The following is an 18,244-nucleotide window of genomic DNA, read 5'->3' as shown; positions in this document are numbered from 1 at the left end:
CTGCATCCTGGGCTCTCCAAGAGTTCGATTTTCAGAGGGGTAAGAGAACAAAACTGAGACCAGGGGGAGGACATATAGGCAGATACCCGGGGTGCAGGGAAGGAGGAAGGGGGGATGCCTGTGCAATGAGTCAGAAAATTCTACTTTCCATGGCCCATAGGTATTTTAATGAGATCATACATGAAGGACTCTAACCCTGATGGGCAGTCTCACACATGGGAATTTACAAACTTTCTCTGTAGTCTTTAATTGACTCTGATTGAGAGTGATCCAGATCAGGGGCTATGGAAATATTGATGGGAGTACTCTCTGCTTTAACGTGGTCAAAGGGAGGGCATCATTAAGGTCTTCCAAAGTGTTTTGCTTTCTGCTGGTCCCAGCTGCTGGAGGCTGGGTTGCATGAGGCACCACACAGTAGTAGAAAAAAACACTGGACTTTAAGCAAGAGGAGACTTGGGTACAGCCCTGTTGGGTAAGTCACTCCATCTCTTTGATACTCAGTTTCCTCCACTCAGTAAAATACTTATCCTACCTACTTCAGAGGACTGTTTGGAAGAAAATGTATTGTAAATCAAGTTAATTATGGGAAAGTTAAGGTCAGGAAAATCTCTGTGATTTGGTGGAGGGCTCTCAATGGGGGAGTGCTTTATTTTTTTAAAAAAGTGGGCAGAGGGCACAGATGGAAAGAGCATGTGGGTAGGGGTCCTTCCCAAACCTGAGGGGGAGCAGGATCTTCCTTGGTGTCCAAGAGAAGGAAAGGTGGGCAGGCCTTTGGATAAGGTCTGTTGTGGGAGAGGGGTAAGGGAAGGGTTGAGACTGGCTCCCCCCAGGAAGAACTTGCACTGTTGGCACTTTCCCCAGGGGGAGAGAGTGCCATAGATCAGTCATCCCAAGAACCCCTGAATTGTATGGGGGAAGGAGAGAGGTCTTCTCTTAAACAGCAGAGTTGAGGGTCCACACCCTGAGAAGCCTGGGTATTGAAGTATGTATGGGTCAGTCTGCTGCCCACCCCTCCCCCAATTTTTTTAGCCCTAATTTTGAAGGGAAGGGTACAACACTTGCCCCACTGCATCTTTTTTTCTGCTCAGCCTTCATTCTTTTTACTGGTCTCCATTCATCTCACGCCCAGAGCTGTGGGTCCTACACTATTTATTCATCCTTGCCACTGATATGGCCCACAGTTTCTCCAATGAGGGGTTCAGACGAGAGGATGTCTCAGGTCCCTGGTAGTCCTACTGTTTACAAACCCATCTCCTGCTATCATCCTTTAAAATTGCAAATATACACTTGGTGTCAGAAAAACAAGAGACTTTGGGGCTCTGACACTTTTTAGCTGTGTGTCCTTTGGGCAAGTGACTTCACTGCCTCAGTTTCCTCTTCTGTAAAATAAAGTAATTGGTCTAGACCAAGAGTTCTTAGCCTTTGGTTCTTGAACTTGCATATTTTTTAAAAAATATTTTTGTAATTATTTCAAGATAATTGATTTCCTTTCTAATTCTATGTATTTAATTTTACTTATTTAAAAACCTGATTCTGATTGCCAAAGGGGTCAAGGACATGAATTATCCCATTTTACTGAGGAGGAAACTGAGGCACGGAGAGCTTATGGGACTTGCCCGAGGTCATGTGGCCAATAAATGGCAGAACTCCAACTAGAAATCAAGATCCTTGGCTCCCGGGTTCAGTGTGCAATTTTCGCTACCCACATTCTCAGCTTTGGTCCTCACTATTTCCCTTCCTTGCACACTCACTCACGCTGGCACACTCCTTACTGTCCTTCCCCCACCTCCACCCCCTTCTCTCTGCCCACCCTCCAGCCTGGAGCCTCTGACCCCGTGTCCTGCACGTCTGTCAGTCCCCAGGCCGTGCCGGGCGCTGAGTGCGCCCCGCCACCCTCTCGGGACTGCCGGGGCAGGGAGCACGTGGCCCCCCGCCTGATCCGGTCTCGGGGCAGGGGCGGGGACGGGGGCTCTGGGAGGCCGCTCGCGGTGCGCAGCACTTTGCTGTCCCCAGACCATTGTCCCCGGGGCGGGGCCGGGCTGAGCCACGCCGCCCCGAAGTGCTGAGCTGGGAAGAGCGCTGGGTGCTGATGCAGAGGACTGTCCCCCAAAGCGTAGAGGAGGCCGCTGGGGGCCCCGCCGTGGCCATGGACGGCTACCCCAGCCCTGTGCCTGCCTTCCTTACCAAACTGTGGACGCTGGTGGGGGACCCCGAGACGAACCATCTCATCTGCTGGAGTCCCGTGAGTGTGACACCCCGCCCCTCCGGGAATGTGTCCCAGGGTGTGTATCACCCTCTCGGCATGCCACTGTCACTGTGACCTCGGGCTCCCCCCCATCCCTCTGTCAATTCGATTCAACTAATATTTATTGAATTGACTTCCAGTCTGTCCTTAATGACCCTCCCTGGCACCCCACAAGTGAGAGCATCCTACTGTCAAAAGATTTTGACAGTTTTAGTGCTGGACAAGACCCCAAACTAGATATCTAATACCACCCCTACATTTTACATATGAGAAGGAAACTGTAGACAACCCCGGAAAAATCACCCCATCAAAGCCCTTCTCCCAGTTCTGACCCCCTCCCCCCTCCTCCATCAGTGATGGCCTTCCCTCCACATCCCTATGACAAGGCTTGGGGCCCCAGGATGGTTGGGTCAGATTCCAGCTGTCCTCAGGCCACTTTTTTTTTCAGCTTAGGGGTAGAGGCAATGAGAGGGAGTAGCAGAAATGGGGAAAATACTTAAAGATCAGATCTGTGGGATTTCAAACTGGAAGGGACTTTAAAGATCATTAATCCAACTCTGTCATTTTACAAATGAAGAAACTGAGGCCCAGAATAAGAAAGGTCATAGAGACATCAAATTCTCAGCTGAGACTCAAATTCAGGTTGTTTTCTGCCTGCATGTCCATGTCCTTTAGAATCAAAGCCCCCGGTCAGGGATGTTCCTGAAAAGGAAGGAGGGAACCCCTTTTATGAGGGGAGGGTTAGGGTAGACATGGGGACAGCTGGGTGAGGCTCCTCTGTGTACAATTGTATATGTCAGAGCTGGAAGGGTCCTTAGAGATCGCCATTTAACAGATGAGAAAACTGAGGCCCTGAAAAGGGAAATGGCTTCCCAAGGTAATTTAGCTAATTAGTGGCAGATCCCACTCTTTTGACTCCTGATCCAGTGCTCTTGCCTAAAGCATGGGCTTGGAATCAAAAAGACCTGAGTTCAAATCCTGACTCAGACACTTACTAGCTGTATGACCCTGTGCAAGTCACTTTACCTCTTTGCCTCAGTTTCCTCATCTGTTAAAATGAGGATGATAATAATAGCACCTACCTCCCAGGATTGTTGTGAGGATCAGATGAGATCATCATTGTAAGGCAGCACAGTGCCTGGCACATAGTAAGTGGTATATAAATGTTAGTTGTTATTGTTATTATTATTATTATTATTATAACATATTCATAGTTGTGTGTCTAAATTCATGGAGGTTTGAGTCTATGTCTGTGAATGCTAGATGGCAAAGTGGATACAGCACTGGGCTTGGAGTCTGGAAGACCTAAGTTCAGATTTAGCCTCAGATGCTTATTAGATGCAGGACCATAGGCAATTCCCTTAACTTCTCTCTGCCTGCCTCAGTTTCCTAATATGTAAACTGGGGATAAGAATAGCACCTACCTCCCAGGGTTGTTGTGAAGATCAAATGAGATAATATTTGTAAAATGTGCTTCGGTGCCTGGCACATAGCAGGAACAATCTAAGTGATGATTCCCTTCCTCTCCAAATTTCCCAGCAACTTAATCAAATCTTGTACTTGGCCATCTACTAATTCTTACCTTCCTGAAAGGCAATGTAGTGCAGGCAGACTCAGAAGCCCCAGGTTGGCTCTGGGGATCGTGCTTTATCTGCTTTTCATTGGCTGTTTGAACTTGGGAAAGTCATGAGATCTCTGGATAGCAGGGAAGTCAGAGGTCATCTAGTCCAGGGGTTCCTCACCTTGTTGGTGCCCTGGACCCTTTGGTAGCAGCTTAGGGACCCCTCCTCAGAATGTATCTAAATGCATAAAATAAAATACAGAAGATTACAAAAGAAACTCATTACAGTGAAATGCAGTTAGCAAAATATAGTTTTAAAAAACCAAGTTCACAGATGCTAGGTTAAGAACTACTGATTTCATCTAACTTGCTCATTTTACAGAGAAGGAAACAGACCCAGAGGGGCATATGAACTCCCCAAAATCATGGCTGTCCAATGGCACCTAACTCTTGATTCAGGACTAAATGGCGAAGTGGGGATTTGAACTCCAAACCCTGGGCTCCTTCCTCCATACCACAGCTACCTCTTTTTTTTTTAACAGAAAATACAATTTTAAGGACATCCATCATTGGTCTTGACATAGACTAAATATCCCCCTATATCCCTCTCCCTCGCCTCCCCAGTCCCTTATAACAAAATTCACAGGTGCCAAAGATTTACACTGCAGCCTCAGTTTCCTCATCAGAAAACAGGGTAAAGATTTACTCTGCCTACCTATCTCTAAGTGGTGTGAAGATCATTCAGTTAGATTATATATGTGTATATATGTACATGTGTGAACATAGACACACATATAAATATATAGGTATGAAATCATATCTACCAATGTCAGCTATAATTATGAATCTCTGTTCCCTGAACGTGCCATTTCATAGGGACATCCTGATAGAGTACATGGATGACCAGATGAAGAGTCCTAGAAGACTTCATTTTGAATCCCACCTCAAACACTATTAGCTGTGTGGTCTGGGGCAAGTCACATACCCACTCTAAGCCTCAGTGATCTCATCTATAAATTGCAGGTGATGAAAAGCAGGGTTATCACAAGGCTCAAAGAGATGATAGACACAAAACATTTTATAAGACTTAAAATGCTACATTAATGTAAGCTGTTATAATTCTTTCCCATTTCTAAGACTTTGCCCAGGCTATTCCCATGCTCCTTTTTCTCATCTCTGCCTGTTGGAACCTCTATCTCCCTGCACAAATCAGCTTCTATACAAGGCCTTTCCAGATTCCCCTGACTCCCCAGTTTTTAATGTTCTCCCTTTATTCGGAAATGAGTTCACATACATACATATGTGCATATATATATATATAAATATGTGTGTACATACATACATATATATATATATATAATTTCTTTATATATATATATATATATATATATATATATATATAATTTCTTTATCAGTGTTTCACCAAAATAGATAGGGCAGTCTATGAAGACAGACTGTTCCATTCTGTCTTGGAGCTCTCAGTGCCTAGCATAAGCATACAATAGATGTATAATAAATGCTTATTATTGTTCTATTTGTGTCTCGGTGTCTGTGTATATGTTTTTGGTTTTGGTTTTTTGTGGGGAATCTCTCTCTCCATGTATGTCTGTGTTTTGGGGGGGTATTTTGCAGAATGGAACCAGCTTCCATGTACGTGATCAGGGCCGCTTTGCCAAGGAAGTTCTGCCTAAATACTTTAAACACAACAACATGGCCAGTTTTGTGAGGCAGCTGAACATGTGTAAGTGTCTCTTGCCAACACCACCGTCGCCCAAGAGGGAGAAGGGTCAGGACAGGAGAGGAGAGGCCATTGGCTGGTGGGAGAAGGAAGAGTCCTCACCCCACCTGGGAGAACTGGAGTCCTGCTCTACCCCTGCAGGCCTGGGGGCCTCTGCTTCATTAAACATGGGGGAGGGAAGCCCTGGGGGAAGACTGCTGAATGCTGGGTCAGGAGACCTGGCTTGCGTCCCACCTGGGGTTCGTATGACACTAGGCAGAGGCTCTCTAACTGTGGAATGGGGGACAATGGGAACAAGGATGGGGGGGAGAGATTTGTAGTTGACAGATAGCTCTTGGAAGTTTGTTTACAAAGTCCTTTATCGTACTGTTTTGATTCTCACAACATCCTGGTGAGGAAGTTACCCCTATTTTCCAGATGAATTTGGAGACGTTTGGTGGCTTTGTTCATACTTACAGTAGAGGCAGATTTCCAAACCCAGGTTTCTGGGGCCTTCAAGGGCGGGGCTCTGTCTTTGCATGGAGAGGCAGGAAAAGGGCTTACAGTCCCAACCTGCAGAGGCTGCTGTGAGGAAAGTGCTTCACGCACTCTTCCAATGAGTGATTGTTCTAGAAGGAACTGTGGGCCTTCAGGCTCAGCATCCCTATGAACCTCCCCTCTGGGGACTTCTCAGATGGTTTCAGGAAGGTGGTGAGCATTGAGCAGGGAGGCTTGGTGAAGCCAGACCGGGATGACACGGAGTTCCAACACCTGTGTTTCCTCCGAGGACATGAACACTTGCTGGAACACATTAAGAGGAAGGTGGGCCCGCTTCTCCCAGCCCAGCTCCAGCCCCTATCCCCAGGCCAGCCTCAGCCCAGTTCCAACCCTAACCCCATCTCCGGTACAGTCTCTGACCCAGCCCCAGCCCCAGATTGGTTCCAGTCTGGCCCCAGGTCAGTCCCCGGCCAGCCCCAGCTCCAGCTCAGCCCCTGGGTGGTGGTGGTGATGGGGGGTACCGGGTTCCCTACTCCCCCCCAGCACAGGGGAGAGTGGGGCAGCAGAGATGAGGGGTTGGCTAGGTCAGAGCTCAGCCCTACTCTGGACACCACTGCAGGTCTCAGTGCTGAGGAGTGAGGAGAGCCGGCTGCGTCAGGAGGACCTGAGTCGGCTGCTCTGTGAGGTTCAGCTGCTTCGAGGCCAGCAGGACAGTGCTGAGGGCCAGCTCCAAGACCTCAGGCAGTGAGCAGGCAGGGGGCTGACAGGTCTGGCTGTTGGGATTAGGTTTCTCCTTGTTATCCTGGCGGGAGGGCATCGGGCTTCTAGAGCCCCAGATCTCCCTAACAATCTCTCACAAGCCTCCACCCTGAGAAGCCTCAAGAGGGCTCCCTTTGCCCAGTTTTTCCCAATTAACGGTGCTCTTTCCTGGTCTCCTTGCTAAGAGGACTCTGAATTGGAATGCAGTCTCAGAGTTGGCAGGGTCCCAAGGACATAACACGTTAAAGATGCAAGGGTTCGAGATTATAGAATGTCAGAATGAGAAACTACCTTAGAGATCCAGGACTAGAACCCAGGTTCCTTGACTCCTGGTCTGATGCTCTTAACACTTACTATATACTTCCTTGGGTCCTGTCCCTCCCCCTAGCCTACCCCAGAAAATTGGTTACAGAGTCAGTTTCCTAAGGAAGGGCAGGAGGGTCAGGGGAAAGGACTTGGAAGCTTCACATTTTATAGCTCCTTGGCCTTTGTCCGGGTCAGTTCTGGGCTCAGTGTCTCTTTGGTGGCCCAGAGAATTTTCTTGTTTGGGAATCTAGTCTCCCTCTACTCCTGGTTTCTAGACCTGGGCCAATGGTTCTTGGCTCTTCTGGCTTTAAGTCGAGGGCACTGTCCAGCAGCACATCTCTTCAGACCCCAGGCTCAGAGACCACCGAAAACCCCTTCCCTTCCCTCCAGGGTGACTTGGCAGAGGCTGCCCCATTGCATCTCCTTCTGAAAGCACCCCTTCCCAATCCCTGGGAACTAAGGGAATGGGAATGTAGATGGGCTGGTGGGTGGGCTGGTGGGTGCCCTTCTCTAGGCAGTGGAATGTATGTGTTTGCATAGATGTAGGGGAGGGGGAGGTCATTTCCACCTTTCCCCCCCCTTTATGTTTTTCTGTCTCCAGGCAAAATGAGGTCCTGTGGCGTGAGGTAGTGAGCCTCCGACAGCAACATCATCAACAACACAGAGTTATCAACAAGGTAGGGCTCTTTCTTCCCAGACCCTTCTTTCTCCCATCAACTCACCCTATGTGGGACTCCACCCAACCCCCTCACATGGCCCTCCTTCTGGCTGAGAAGTGAACTATGGGGGTCACAGCCAACTGGGATGGCGTCATAACTTCTCATACCCCTTCTCCCTTCCGTCATCCACCTTCACTCCTGACCAAGCCCAGGGATGAGCCCTTGGCAGCAGAGAACCCCTGTTTCTTGAGTCAGAGAAATGGAAGATGGGACACCTTCACTGCTGGGGTGGGATGTAGTAGTCTTCACCTCTGGGGCAATCTTAGGGTCCAATTTCTGGGACCTCGGGAATTCACTGCTTCCTAAGCTGGGAGAGAGGAACAGAAAGGAAAGGCTTCTGTTAGCCTTGGGGCAGCTACACCTGGCTCCTAGAAGGAAGGGGGACAGTCCAAACTAGTTTTAGTGTTTGCTGTTCTAGACAGGAGCAGCATCTCTAGGGTTCTGGAGGCAGGCTCTCCATGAAAAGGTTGGGTCCTTCCCTCCCTCCTCTGATAGTGAAAGATGTCTCTCTTCCTCCCCCCATTAACCTTTTTATCCTGCACAGTTGATCCAGTGCCTCTTTGGTCCACTCCAGGCTGGGCCCAGCAGTGGGACCACCAAGAGAAAACTGTGAGTGGGGTGTTTGAGAGATAGGGACAGGCCTATATCCCTCTGCCTATAGCCAACCTCCCTCAGCTCATTCCCTGAGTTCTAGCTCCCTTCCCCTTCCCCCCCAGCTGTAGTGGACCCTCCCAAACACCCCTGTCCTAGGAGTTCAGGCCACAGAGCAGAGCATCTAGAGTCTCCCCAACCCATGGTCCTCTGGGCTAGTCCCCTTCTCCCTGCCATGTGATCAGGGTGCCATGGTGACAGAACCAGGGCTCAGGGTGGTCAGAGGGCTGATTCAGCACTGCTGCTATTATTGGCAGGGGGTAATGGGAAGGGTGGAGTGGTTAGGCTGGGTCCCGGGGGGGGGGCATCAGAGCCACTCTGTGGGTTCCCAGAGTACCATGGAAATCTGGCACTGTCTGCAGACTCCTCAGTTCAGTGGTACCCTGGTACAATTGAACCCCAAGCTTCCTGATACCCTCCCCTGTGAGGAGAGCTGGAAGAGAGCAAGGATGGGGTCTGAGAGGGAGAGGTGAATTGTGATCCTGAGCCCTCCCCTGTCCCCTTAAGGCCCCTGATGCTGGATGAAGGGACTGGGACGAACCCTGGCGTCAAAGTCAGCAGGCCCCTGGCCAAGCTTCCCTTGCAGGACTCCTACTTTATCCAGTCAGTAAGTGTCATGCTCATTCCTTACCCCCTGCTGAATAATTCATGCAGGGAATATTGCATCCCAAGAAGAAAAAAAAGGAGGGCAGGGGCTATCTCATCAAACTGAGAACTCCCCCAAGGAGCCCAGGATGCTCCACCAGCAAGGTTGTTTCCCCATCAGATCTGGGTCCCTTTCTTCTGTTTTCCTCGGGCTCAGTGAGGGGAGCTGGGCCTGGTACTGTGTTTACAGCCTTCCACAGAGCCATCCTCCTGCCAAAACAGCCCCAGAGGACTGAAAGGACCCATCATCTCTGATGTCTCTGAAGCCTCCCCTTCCCCTGAAGGAATCATGTCACCGTCCTCCAGCACTGGGAGGTAAGAGGGGAATCGGGAGGAAGCCAGAAACAGGGGATTCTGGGATTGCCGAGGTGGGTGGGAGAGCACTGGGCTGCAGTGGAAGCTCTTCTTCGGTGCAGGGAGAAGGGCCTAGTGTTGCTCAAGGAAGAGCCGGCCAGCCCCGGGGGGAAAGGCACAGCTGGTCCAGGCATTGCTCCAAACGACTATGACTTCTACGTGACAGCGCCACCCGTGCTCCCTGTGGCTGTGGTGCAATCCATCCTGGAAGGCAAGGGGAGCTGCAGCCCCGAGGGGCACAAAAGTATCCAGCAGCCAGAGAGAAGGGGCCCAAGGGGGCCTGCAGACAGGTGAGGGGAGCTTCAGAGCAGCAGAGGCCCTTGGGGGCTTGCAGCCAAGGTCAGCATTGAGTAGTCCACGATGAGCTTGTGAATTTCTGGTCTTGACAAACACATAGAAAGAGAATATTCCACCTCTTAGAGTCTCCTACTCAGTCGTGCCAAAATGCTACATGTTGGCGAGGAAGGACTTCCTCTGTTCCCCTCTCCTCCACCTTTCTACTTTCTGATGCGTCTCCTAATATCAGGAGAGGATCTCATGCCCTTATTCTAAGAATGAACCTTCTGCTTGAACCCTCTCCCATGAGGGGGATTTACATTTAAGCCCCAGCCCCTGCTGTAAGTACTACAGATAAGCCTCTGGACTTCCTTAGTTCAGTAGGGTGAAGGGCAGTATAAATAGAGTTTGTGCATGTATGCATTCCTTCATTCAATGAACCTCAATTAAGTGCCTACTATGTGCAGCAGGTGGAGGTGGCACCAGAGTTTCTGAGTTGGCTCTTGAAGGAAGGACTTGAAGGAGATGAGGGCGAAGGGTGGCTATTCTAATGAACCCAGAAGGAGCCAGGCACACAGGGCAGGATGAGGAGGCTCTTCCTCTTGCTCACCTGCCATGAGGCTGCCTGCCATTTTTTGACTGCTAGCAGGGAGAGGAAGGAGACCAGGAGTCAAGTGAAGCCCGTTTGTGTTTGTAGTGTGACCTTAGGGAATCCATTTCTCTCCTCTGGGCTTCAATCTCTTTTCTGCAGTGAAGGGACTGGAGTAGATAGATTTCCAAGATCCTTCTCAGCTCTGAACAATCTCCAGGACTCTCCTAGCTGCCCGATGTTCATTTTGACTTGATCAAAATGGGGTGAGGGGTGGGGTAAGGTAGTGCGATTTGTTCCTGGACCTCCCCCTCCCCCACGGAAAAGCTTTCCTAAAGGAGTTCTGTGGAGGGAGAGGAAGGTAGGGAGTATGGCTGAGCCAGGGTCCTTGGTCCCCACAGGGAGCTGGGGGAGCCCCTAGATGTTGCAGACCTGAGCCTAGAGAGTTTACAGCTGTTGCTTCGGGGCCAGCCTGGCTGCTTAGAGCCCGAGGGGGGCCTGGAGGTGAGTATCCACACCGACCCAGCCCAGGGATGGTGCTACTGCCTTCTTGGGTCCTCCCTTCCCTTTCTTCGTGGGGGGTGGGGGTGGGGGTGGAAGAGCTCAGCATTTGGCGTCAAAATACATAGATAGGAATTCGAGCTCTACCATCAACTACCTCTGGGCCAAGGTGCTTTCCAGCTCTGAGCCTCAGTTTCCTCTTCTGTAAAATTGAAGGGCTTGGTCTAACTGATCTCACAAGTCTCGTCTGGCTTTAAATTCTGTAATCCTCAGATGTTCAGCCCGGGCCTCCCAGGGAGCGAGTGGAGCCTGCTAGATATGGATGTGGGGCTGTCCCTGGTAAGGAGGGGGAGTGGAAGGAACCCGGGAGGGCATCACTGGGAGAATGCTAAGGGTGGGGTCTCTGCCCCGTGCCCAAGCCAGTGCAGTTCCCCACCCCACCCCAAACCTCCCCTTCTTTCGGATCCTGTAGAAGACCCCTTGCACTCCACCTCAGGCCAGCCCATCCAAGGGCAGAATTCCTAAATCAAGGTCACTCTCAAATTGACCTTCTTTCGTCGAACCTCAACTCTGCCATAGAGCTTCGGTGTGTCCCCCCGCCCTGTTCCCCAGCTCCAGCTTCCCACTAGTTTTCCAAAGGAAGCTCAGTGCTTTCCTCCCCATCCTCTTCTGTCTCTGTGCTCGGAATTTTCACATCCAGATGCAGCAACTCCCCAAGGATATGGAGAAGAGTGAGACTGAGCTAGTATCCAAAGGGTTGAATCCCCCGGGCTCAGGTAGCTATTGTGTAACGTGAGATCGAGTTCCGGTGGGTGTTTAGGGTGGGCGTGGGGAAGCTGGGGAAAGTCTCGGGGCAAGTTGTGAAGAGTTATTCCGAATCAGCCCCTCCACTTTCCAGTGGAAGCATCAGGGTGGAATTTGAGGGAGAGGAAGGCAGACCTGGGATATTGGCGTGAAGGAAAGCACTCGGGGTGGGGCCAGGAACGTTGAGGTTTGAGATCTGGGCCTGACTGACCCCCAACATCCCAGAGGGGATTAGGGTTAGAAGACTGTTAGAAAGAATGGGGAGCGGCAGTGTCTGGGTTGAGAAGAAAGGGGAAAGAGGAGGGCACGGGCAGGAGGTTAGAGAACAAGGGAGGAGACCTGGGGTGGGGCCACCCGCAGCGCGAGAAGGAATGTTTCCTTCTTGGGTGTTTGCATCTTGGGACAGCGGGTCCTCCCAGGAAGGCCCCGGTAGAGGAAGTTTGCTGTCCCAGGTGGGTACTGAAAGCCCCAATTCTTTACCGTCTACCCCTCTCTCCCACTCCTCTGTCCTTCCAGGAAAAGAGCCGGCAGCCTCCAGGACCCCCCAAACGTTCCCGATGGAAGACCCCTCGAACTTCGGAGCTCCGGCGCTCGGGGTCCCCGGTGCCTTAGCCCTTTATGACCCCTCGCAGACACTGGCCCAGAATGGGACTCGAACCTCCTACCTGAGCCCGGGGGCTAGCCCCGACCCGTGAGGGGAGGAAGCAGAGGGCAGGGCCAATCAGAGCGGGCCGGAGGGATTCGGCGCCCCTCCCCGTTCTGGGCCGCTTGGTTCGGATTCCAGCCCACCCACCCCTCCTTCTCCTACCCTCACCCCCTCCTTCTCCCACCCTCACCCCCCCCCCCGCATCCCCACCCCAGGAGTTTCAAGGCCCCGGGCACGAGTAAGTGAGTGCGCCAGGCAGTGAATTGGATACGTAGCGCCCCAGAGTGCGCTGAGCGCCCCTGGCGGGAGACAGCCCCTTCCCAGAAGCTCAGAGCTCCGCCTCTCCGCCGGCCGGTGCGGCGGGGCCAGAGGGCGGGGGCCCGGGCCGGATTTCATTGGCTCTGGGGTCCACCTCCACCCCATCCCCCACGTGGTCCCCCCTCCCCCCCACAGCGCCCCACCCATGCCCCGCCCTTCCCTGCACTTCGGTGCGGGTTACAAATAAAAATATTGCAGTTTCTTTCCAGCACTCGCACCCTCTACCTCCAGGGCTACCTGTGGCCGAGCCGCCGCCCAGGCTCCGGATCCGGGCTGGATTTGTTTGGCTCTGAGTCTCCAGCCCCACCCTCACTCACTCTGAGCCCCTTAGGGCTCAGATACTCAAAAGGGATTGTGATCTCATCGATTTGGAAGGTCCCACTAAAGATGGCGATTTCAACCCATCCATGCTTGCCCATGCTGTGCGACTCGTTCTGTGACACCATTACAAAGTGTTTTCCCCACAACAACTTTGGGAGGCAGGTAGAGTGAGTCATAGCATCCCTGTTTTACCGATTAAAGAAACCGAGACTTGGGAGAGTATTATGATTAATAACAAAAACAACAACAAAAGATCTTTATAGGCTTGGAGTCAGAAGTTCTGAGACTAGCTGTGTGACCCTGGGCAAATCATTTAACCTCTTTCGGCCTCATTTTCCTCAACTGTAAAATGGGAATAAAAATAACGCCTACTTTCTAGGGTTGTGAGAATGAAATATGTTTGTAATACTCTTTGCAGACTTTAAAAACTGCTGCAGAAGTGCTAGCTGTTATCAATTATTATCACATTTTCTGGTTTGGAAAAAGGAGATTTTTGAGGATGGAAGGAAAGTAGGAAGCCCTTAGATCAAAGTGGGACTCAGAGTGACTCAGAATTCTTCTTTAAAAACATAACAAAATGTATTTAAAAATCTATTTTATATAAAATATAATTTTATCATATAATATATAATATTTGAAATATAATTTTTATATTTTTCAATCAGCCAAAATCCGGCTTCTCTTCCCCCACTCCCTTTGCTTCCAAATTGAGAAAGAAAAACAAAAACTATGTTGCAAACATAAATGGGCAATCGAAACAAATTTCAAAACCAAATTGGCCATGTCAAAAAAAATGTTTCATTCTACATTCTGAGTCTTTTAACCTCTCTAATCAGCATGTTTTCTCCTAAGTCTTCTGGAATCTTGGTTTGTCATAATGGTGATCAAAGTTCCTAAGTCTTTCAAAATTGTTTGACTGTACAATATTACAGTCTTCCTACAAATTGTCCTCTTGGTTCTGCTTACTTCACTCTGCATCAGGTCATAGAAGTCTTCTCAGATTTCTCTGAAATCTTCCCCTTCATTATTTCTTATGGCATAACATATTCCATCACATTTATATACCATGACTTGTTCAGCCATTCCCAAATTGATGGGCATAACTCCCCACCAGTTTCCAATTCTTTGCTACCACAAAAAGATCTATCAATATTTTTATCCATACTTACAGTTTGTTTTGCTTAGGACTAAACCCTTCCTTCATCTACCCTTCCTCTAACTCTCCCTTCTCCATTCCTCCCCCTCCCCCATTTCCCTGTTGAGTGAAAGTTACTTCTAAATCCAGGTGTGTGTGTGTGTGTGTGTGTGTGTGTGTGTGTGTGTGTGTGTGTTCTTCCCTTCTTTGCCCAGTTCAGATGAGCATGAAGTTCAAGTGTTAATCCTTCCACCACTTCTCCCTTATTTATAGAGATTTCTACTTGTGCACTCCAATTATGTGAGATTTTCTTTTAACTTTCCTTTCCCTTCTTATTCCTCTCCCCCTCCCTTTCCATTCTTCTTTTAAAATCACTCAGATATAACAGAAACACTCCTCTATCTAATTAGAACCCTTTTGTAACCCCTAATGATCCGGTTCAGAGGGGACATGAGTATCATCTCTCCATTATTAGAATGTAAGCTGTTTATCCATGTTTAGTTGCATCTGATTGTTCAATCATGTTTAACTTTTTATGTTGCTCCTGATTTGCATTTTGGGACTTCACAGTTTCTCTGCAACTCTGGTATTTTTTTTTTTAGGAATGTTTGGAAGTCCTCCTTTTCATTGAAGTTTCATTTTTTCCACTGTAGGATTATATTCAGTTTTGCTACTTAAAGTATTCTTGGTTGTAAGCCTATATCCTTTGCCTTCTGGTATTTTGTGTTCCAAGCTCTCTGCTCCTTCGTGGTGGTGACTGTCAAATAATATATGATCCTTACTATGACTCCTTTGTACCTGAATTCCTTTTTTCTGGCTGCTGCAGTATCTTTTTCTTTGACCTGGACATGCTTGATTTTGGCCATAATGTTTCTGAGAATTTTTATTTTGGAGTTTCAGTAGGTGACTACGGTTTTGTTTTGTTTTGTTTTGCTTTTTCTGTTTCCATTTTGCTTTCTGGTTCTAAGGGGTCAGGGAAGTTTTCTCTTATGATTTCTTGAAATATGATGTGTAGACTTTTTTCAGGTATTGACTTTGAGGTAGTTCAGTGATCCTTAAATTTTCCCTTCTTGATCTGTTTTCCAGGTGAGTGGTTTTTGCTTTGAGACACCTTACATTTTCTTCTATTTTTTCAGTCTTTTGACTTTGTTTTACTATTTCTTGTTGCTTCTTGAAGTCATTAGCTTCTATTAGGTCCATTCTGATTTTCATGGAGTTTGTTGGTTGGGCAAGGTTTTGTACCTCTTATACCAAGCTGGTGATTCCTGTTCTAATTTTTTTCTTCCATGGATCTCATTTCTTTTCCAATTTTTTTTCTTAAAACTTTTTTTAAACTTAAAAAAATCCTCTTACTTCATTTCTTCCAGGAATTCTAGTTGAATTTGTGCCCAAGCTATGTATTTCCTTCAGGCTTTGCCTGTGGATGTTTTGGAGTACTTTCTCCTTCTGGGTATGTGTCTTGAGTGTCCCTATCATCATAATACTTTTTTTTTTAATGGTAGGATTCCTTTTTTTGTTTGGAGGATGTGGGTTTGGAGGAGGTTGTTTTTTGGCAGGAGCTCACTGTATCTCTTCATGCTATTGCACCATATTGGCTCTGTCTCCTCGTCAGCTCTCTTCTTCATTCTGTGCCACTTGGTTCAGCTTTCAAACCCCTTCCCCCACAATTGAAGGGCCCACTTTACCTAAATGATCTCATTTAATTTTTCCAACAATCCTGTGAGATAAAATGAAAATATTATCATCTTCATTTTACAGATGAGGAAATTGAAAGTAGGGAGGTTATAATGGTTAAACTCAAGGTCACACAGGTAGTGAATGTCTGAGCTGAGACTCAAATCGAAGTCTCCTGAAAGGTTTGAGGCAATTTCCAATATGCTAAGCTATTGTTCCTACCTCTTAGAATTTCTGAGCTAGGAGATCCCTTAGAGATCAATTAGTCTAACATTCTTATTTTTTAGTTAGTGAAACTGAGGCACACAGAGAGAGAGTGGCTTGCCCAAGGACAAGACTCAATGTCTGCTGACTTTAAATCTAGTGCTATTTCTTGCTGTTTAATTATTTTTTCTTTAAAAAAAATGAACTTAAACATTCCAGTGCTTTTTCTGCTTTGCCGTACTGTTTCAAAGAGAGGACAATGGGGGTGTTTTGTATTCTGACCTTGGTGCAAGGTGTAAAAAGTTGTGGGAGGCTTTTTTGGGGGGAAAAGGATAGTTGGGCTTGTTCTCCCCTGCTCTGTTTAAAAATGGTATCTCCTTGCCCTGGTGAGACTTTCCAAAGCCTCTAGCCCAGTTTTTTTTTAAATTTGTTCAGTTGTGTCCAACTCTTCTCAACCCCACTGGAGTTTTCTTGGCAAAGATACTGGAGTGGCTTGCCATTTCCTTCTCCTGCTCATTTTACAGATGAGGAAACTGAGGCAAACAGATTAAGTGACTTGCCCAGGGTCACACAGCAATGTCTGAAGCTGGATGTCAGAGTTCAAACTCAGGAAGATGAGTCTTCCTGACTCTAGGCCTGGCAAGCTATCTATTAGGCACTACCTAGTTACCCTCCAGCCCAGACACACTGATTGCCACCCTTCTCCCTTAGGAGCTCACTGAGGCCAGAAGCTGGCCAGCATTGACAAAGAAAAGTGTAGATATTTTTCTTCCCCCTGTAGTTCTCTTTTCTCCCTCTCCACATCTCCCAAAGTCTATTGTACTTCCTCATATATCTTCTTGCGTCCTATCAAAGAAAAAATAATACTGTATTCTGTGTTTTAGGCACAAGTCTACCAGAAACATTTAATTTAATATTAATCTAATATCCAAGAATTTCTAGCTTGTCAAGAGAGATGCCCTAATTGTCATAGTCCCTCATGCCCTCCAACATTAGGGTCCCCAAAACAATTGTCTAACACTTATAGGAATCTTTAATAAGGAAAAGATCATTATACGTTAAAATGTGGTTTGAGGTTAACATTCCAGAGTAATTGAGTAAGGAAGACACCATCCCATTCCTCTCTGGACTTCTCCCTTTGAGGAATCAAAGGGACTTTTCCTAGAGATCAATATCTAATATCTTCTGAACAACAGAAGATGCTTCAGAGATAGGTTTTAGGGCTAACCTCTTCAGAGAATGTTGTTCAGTCTACACTGTGACCTTACTTAGGATTTTCTTGGCAAAGATTTCCTTTTCCTTCTTCAGCTCATTTTAGAGATGAGGGAACTGAGGCAACCAGGGCAAAGTGACTTGTCCAGGGTCACACAATAAGGAAGTGCCCAAGGCCAGATTTGAACTCATGAAGATATGAGTCTTCCTGATTCCAAACCCAATGCTCTATCCACTCTATCCCCTTCAGAGAATATGGAAGGCCAGAAGATGAGGTTCCATTTGTTCAAACTTCAGTTTCCACCCTTAATCTATTTCATTATGAAAGGCCTTTTGTTCTTAACCCATCACCCATATTTCCATGGAAGTCTGGCAATAGTTTTTTTTTTTAGACCAGGGAAATATTTCTTAATTTCTAGAGAAAGAAAAAGAGGCTTTTAATGTGCTTCCACAGTTCCACCCTTTTGTGCTCCCTACACAGTTATTTGAAGCCTAATCTAAATGCATTGATTCTAGGGTCCCAGTTCTGTACCTGCTAATTTGTTGCAAGATACATTATACTAGTTGATCAAAAATATGAAATTTCCATGTTTAGCTTTAATACAGCAAATGCAGCAAACAGTAAGAACTATTGTAGACGCCATAAAGTGATATAATAGGGTTGAGGAATTGCCTTGAATTGGGGTCCACAAAGTAAGGTAATGAATGGATGGAGACAAAACCCAGCATTCAAACATACTTGCGTCTCTAGGCAGCTCTTTAATCTGCTTGTGGTACAGTAGAACAGTGGCCAGGGCTGGTCATCAGTGGACACAATTTGTATATTTATCGTTGGAGACATTTTTACTACTGATGTGTCCACATATCAAATACCTTCCTAAGGAATACATTTGTGCAAGTATATACTGGAAGTAGGAAATGGAAAGTCGATGGTGCCTAGCAGTGAGTGCAGCTGGATATTCCAATGTTTAGATAATAGTGCATCTCACATTCCCAACTGAACTGTTCACAGTTCCTTCCAGAAAGGCTCCAATCACGAAATAATGTACAGCTGTTTATACTGGGTACAGTGGACGCACTGCCACAAAACGGTTTTATTTGTTCTGGAA

At 47.7% G+C, this 18,244-nt stretch overlaps 1 protein-coding gene across 1 annotated transcript; it reads left to right on the top strand.

The window, feature by feature from the left end:
• The first annotated feature begins 65 nt into the window (after window positions 1-65).
• On the top strand, window positions 66-16,144 carry HSF4 (heat shock transcription factor 4). The gene is made up of 13 exons (XM_020989382.2): window positions 66-2,242; window positions 5,439-5,547; window positions 6,218-6,345; window positions 6,641-6,765; window positions 7,688-7,763; window positions 8,350-8,414; window positions 8,964-9,063; window positions 9,292-9,416; window positions 9,518-9,745; window positions 10,722-10,824; window positions 11,095-11,160; window positions 11,522-11,597; window positions 12,142-16,144. Exons 1-13 carry the CDS (start codon window positions 2,090-2,092, stop codon window positions 12,318-12,320), a joined length of 1,533 nt encoding a protein of 510 aa, XP_020845041.1. The 5' UTR covers window positions 66-2,089; the 3' UTR covers window positions 12,321-16,144.
• The last annotated feature ends 2,100 nt before the right edge of the window (window positions 16,145-18,244 follow it).

Source organism: Phascolarctos cinereus, unplaced genomic scaffold (assembly GCF_003287225.1).
Source record: "Phascolarctos cinereus isolate Bilbo 61053 unplaced genomic scaffold, phaCin_HiC Scaffold_2;HRSCAF=192, whole genome shotgun sequence".
NCBI lineage: Eukaryota > Metazoa > Chordata > Mammalia > Diprotodontia > Phascolarctidae > Phascolarctos > Phascolarctos cinereus.
Note: the sequence above shows the minus strand (reverse complement) of the source record. Positions and strands in the feature narration are given on the sequence as shown.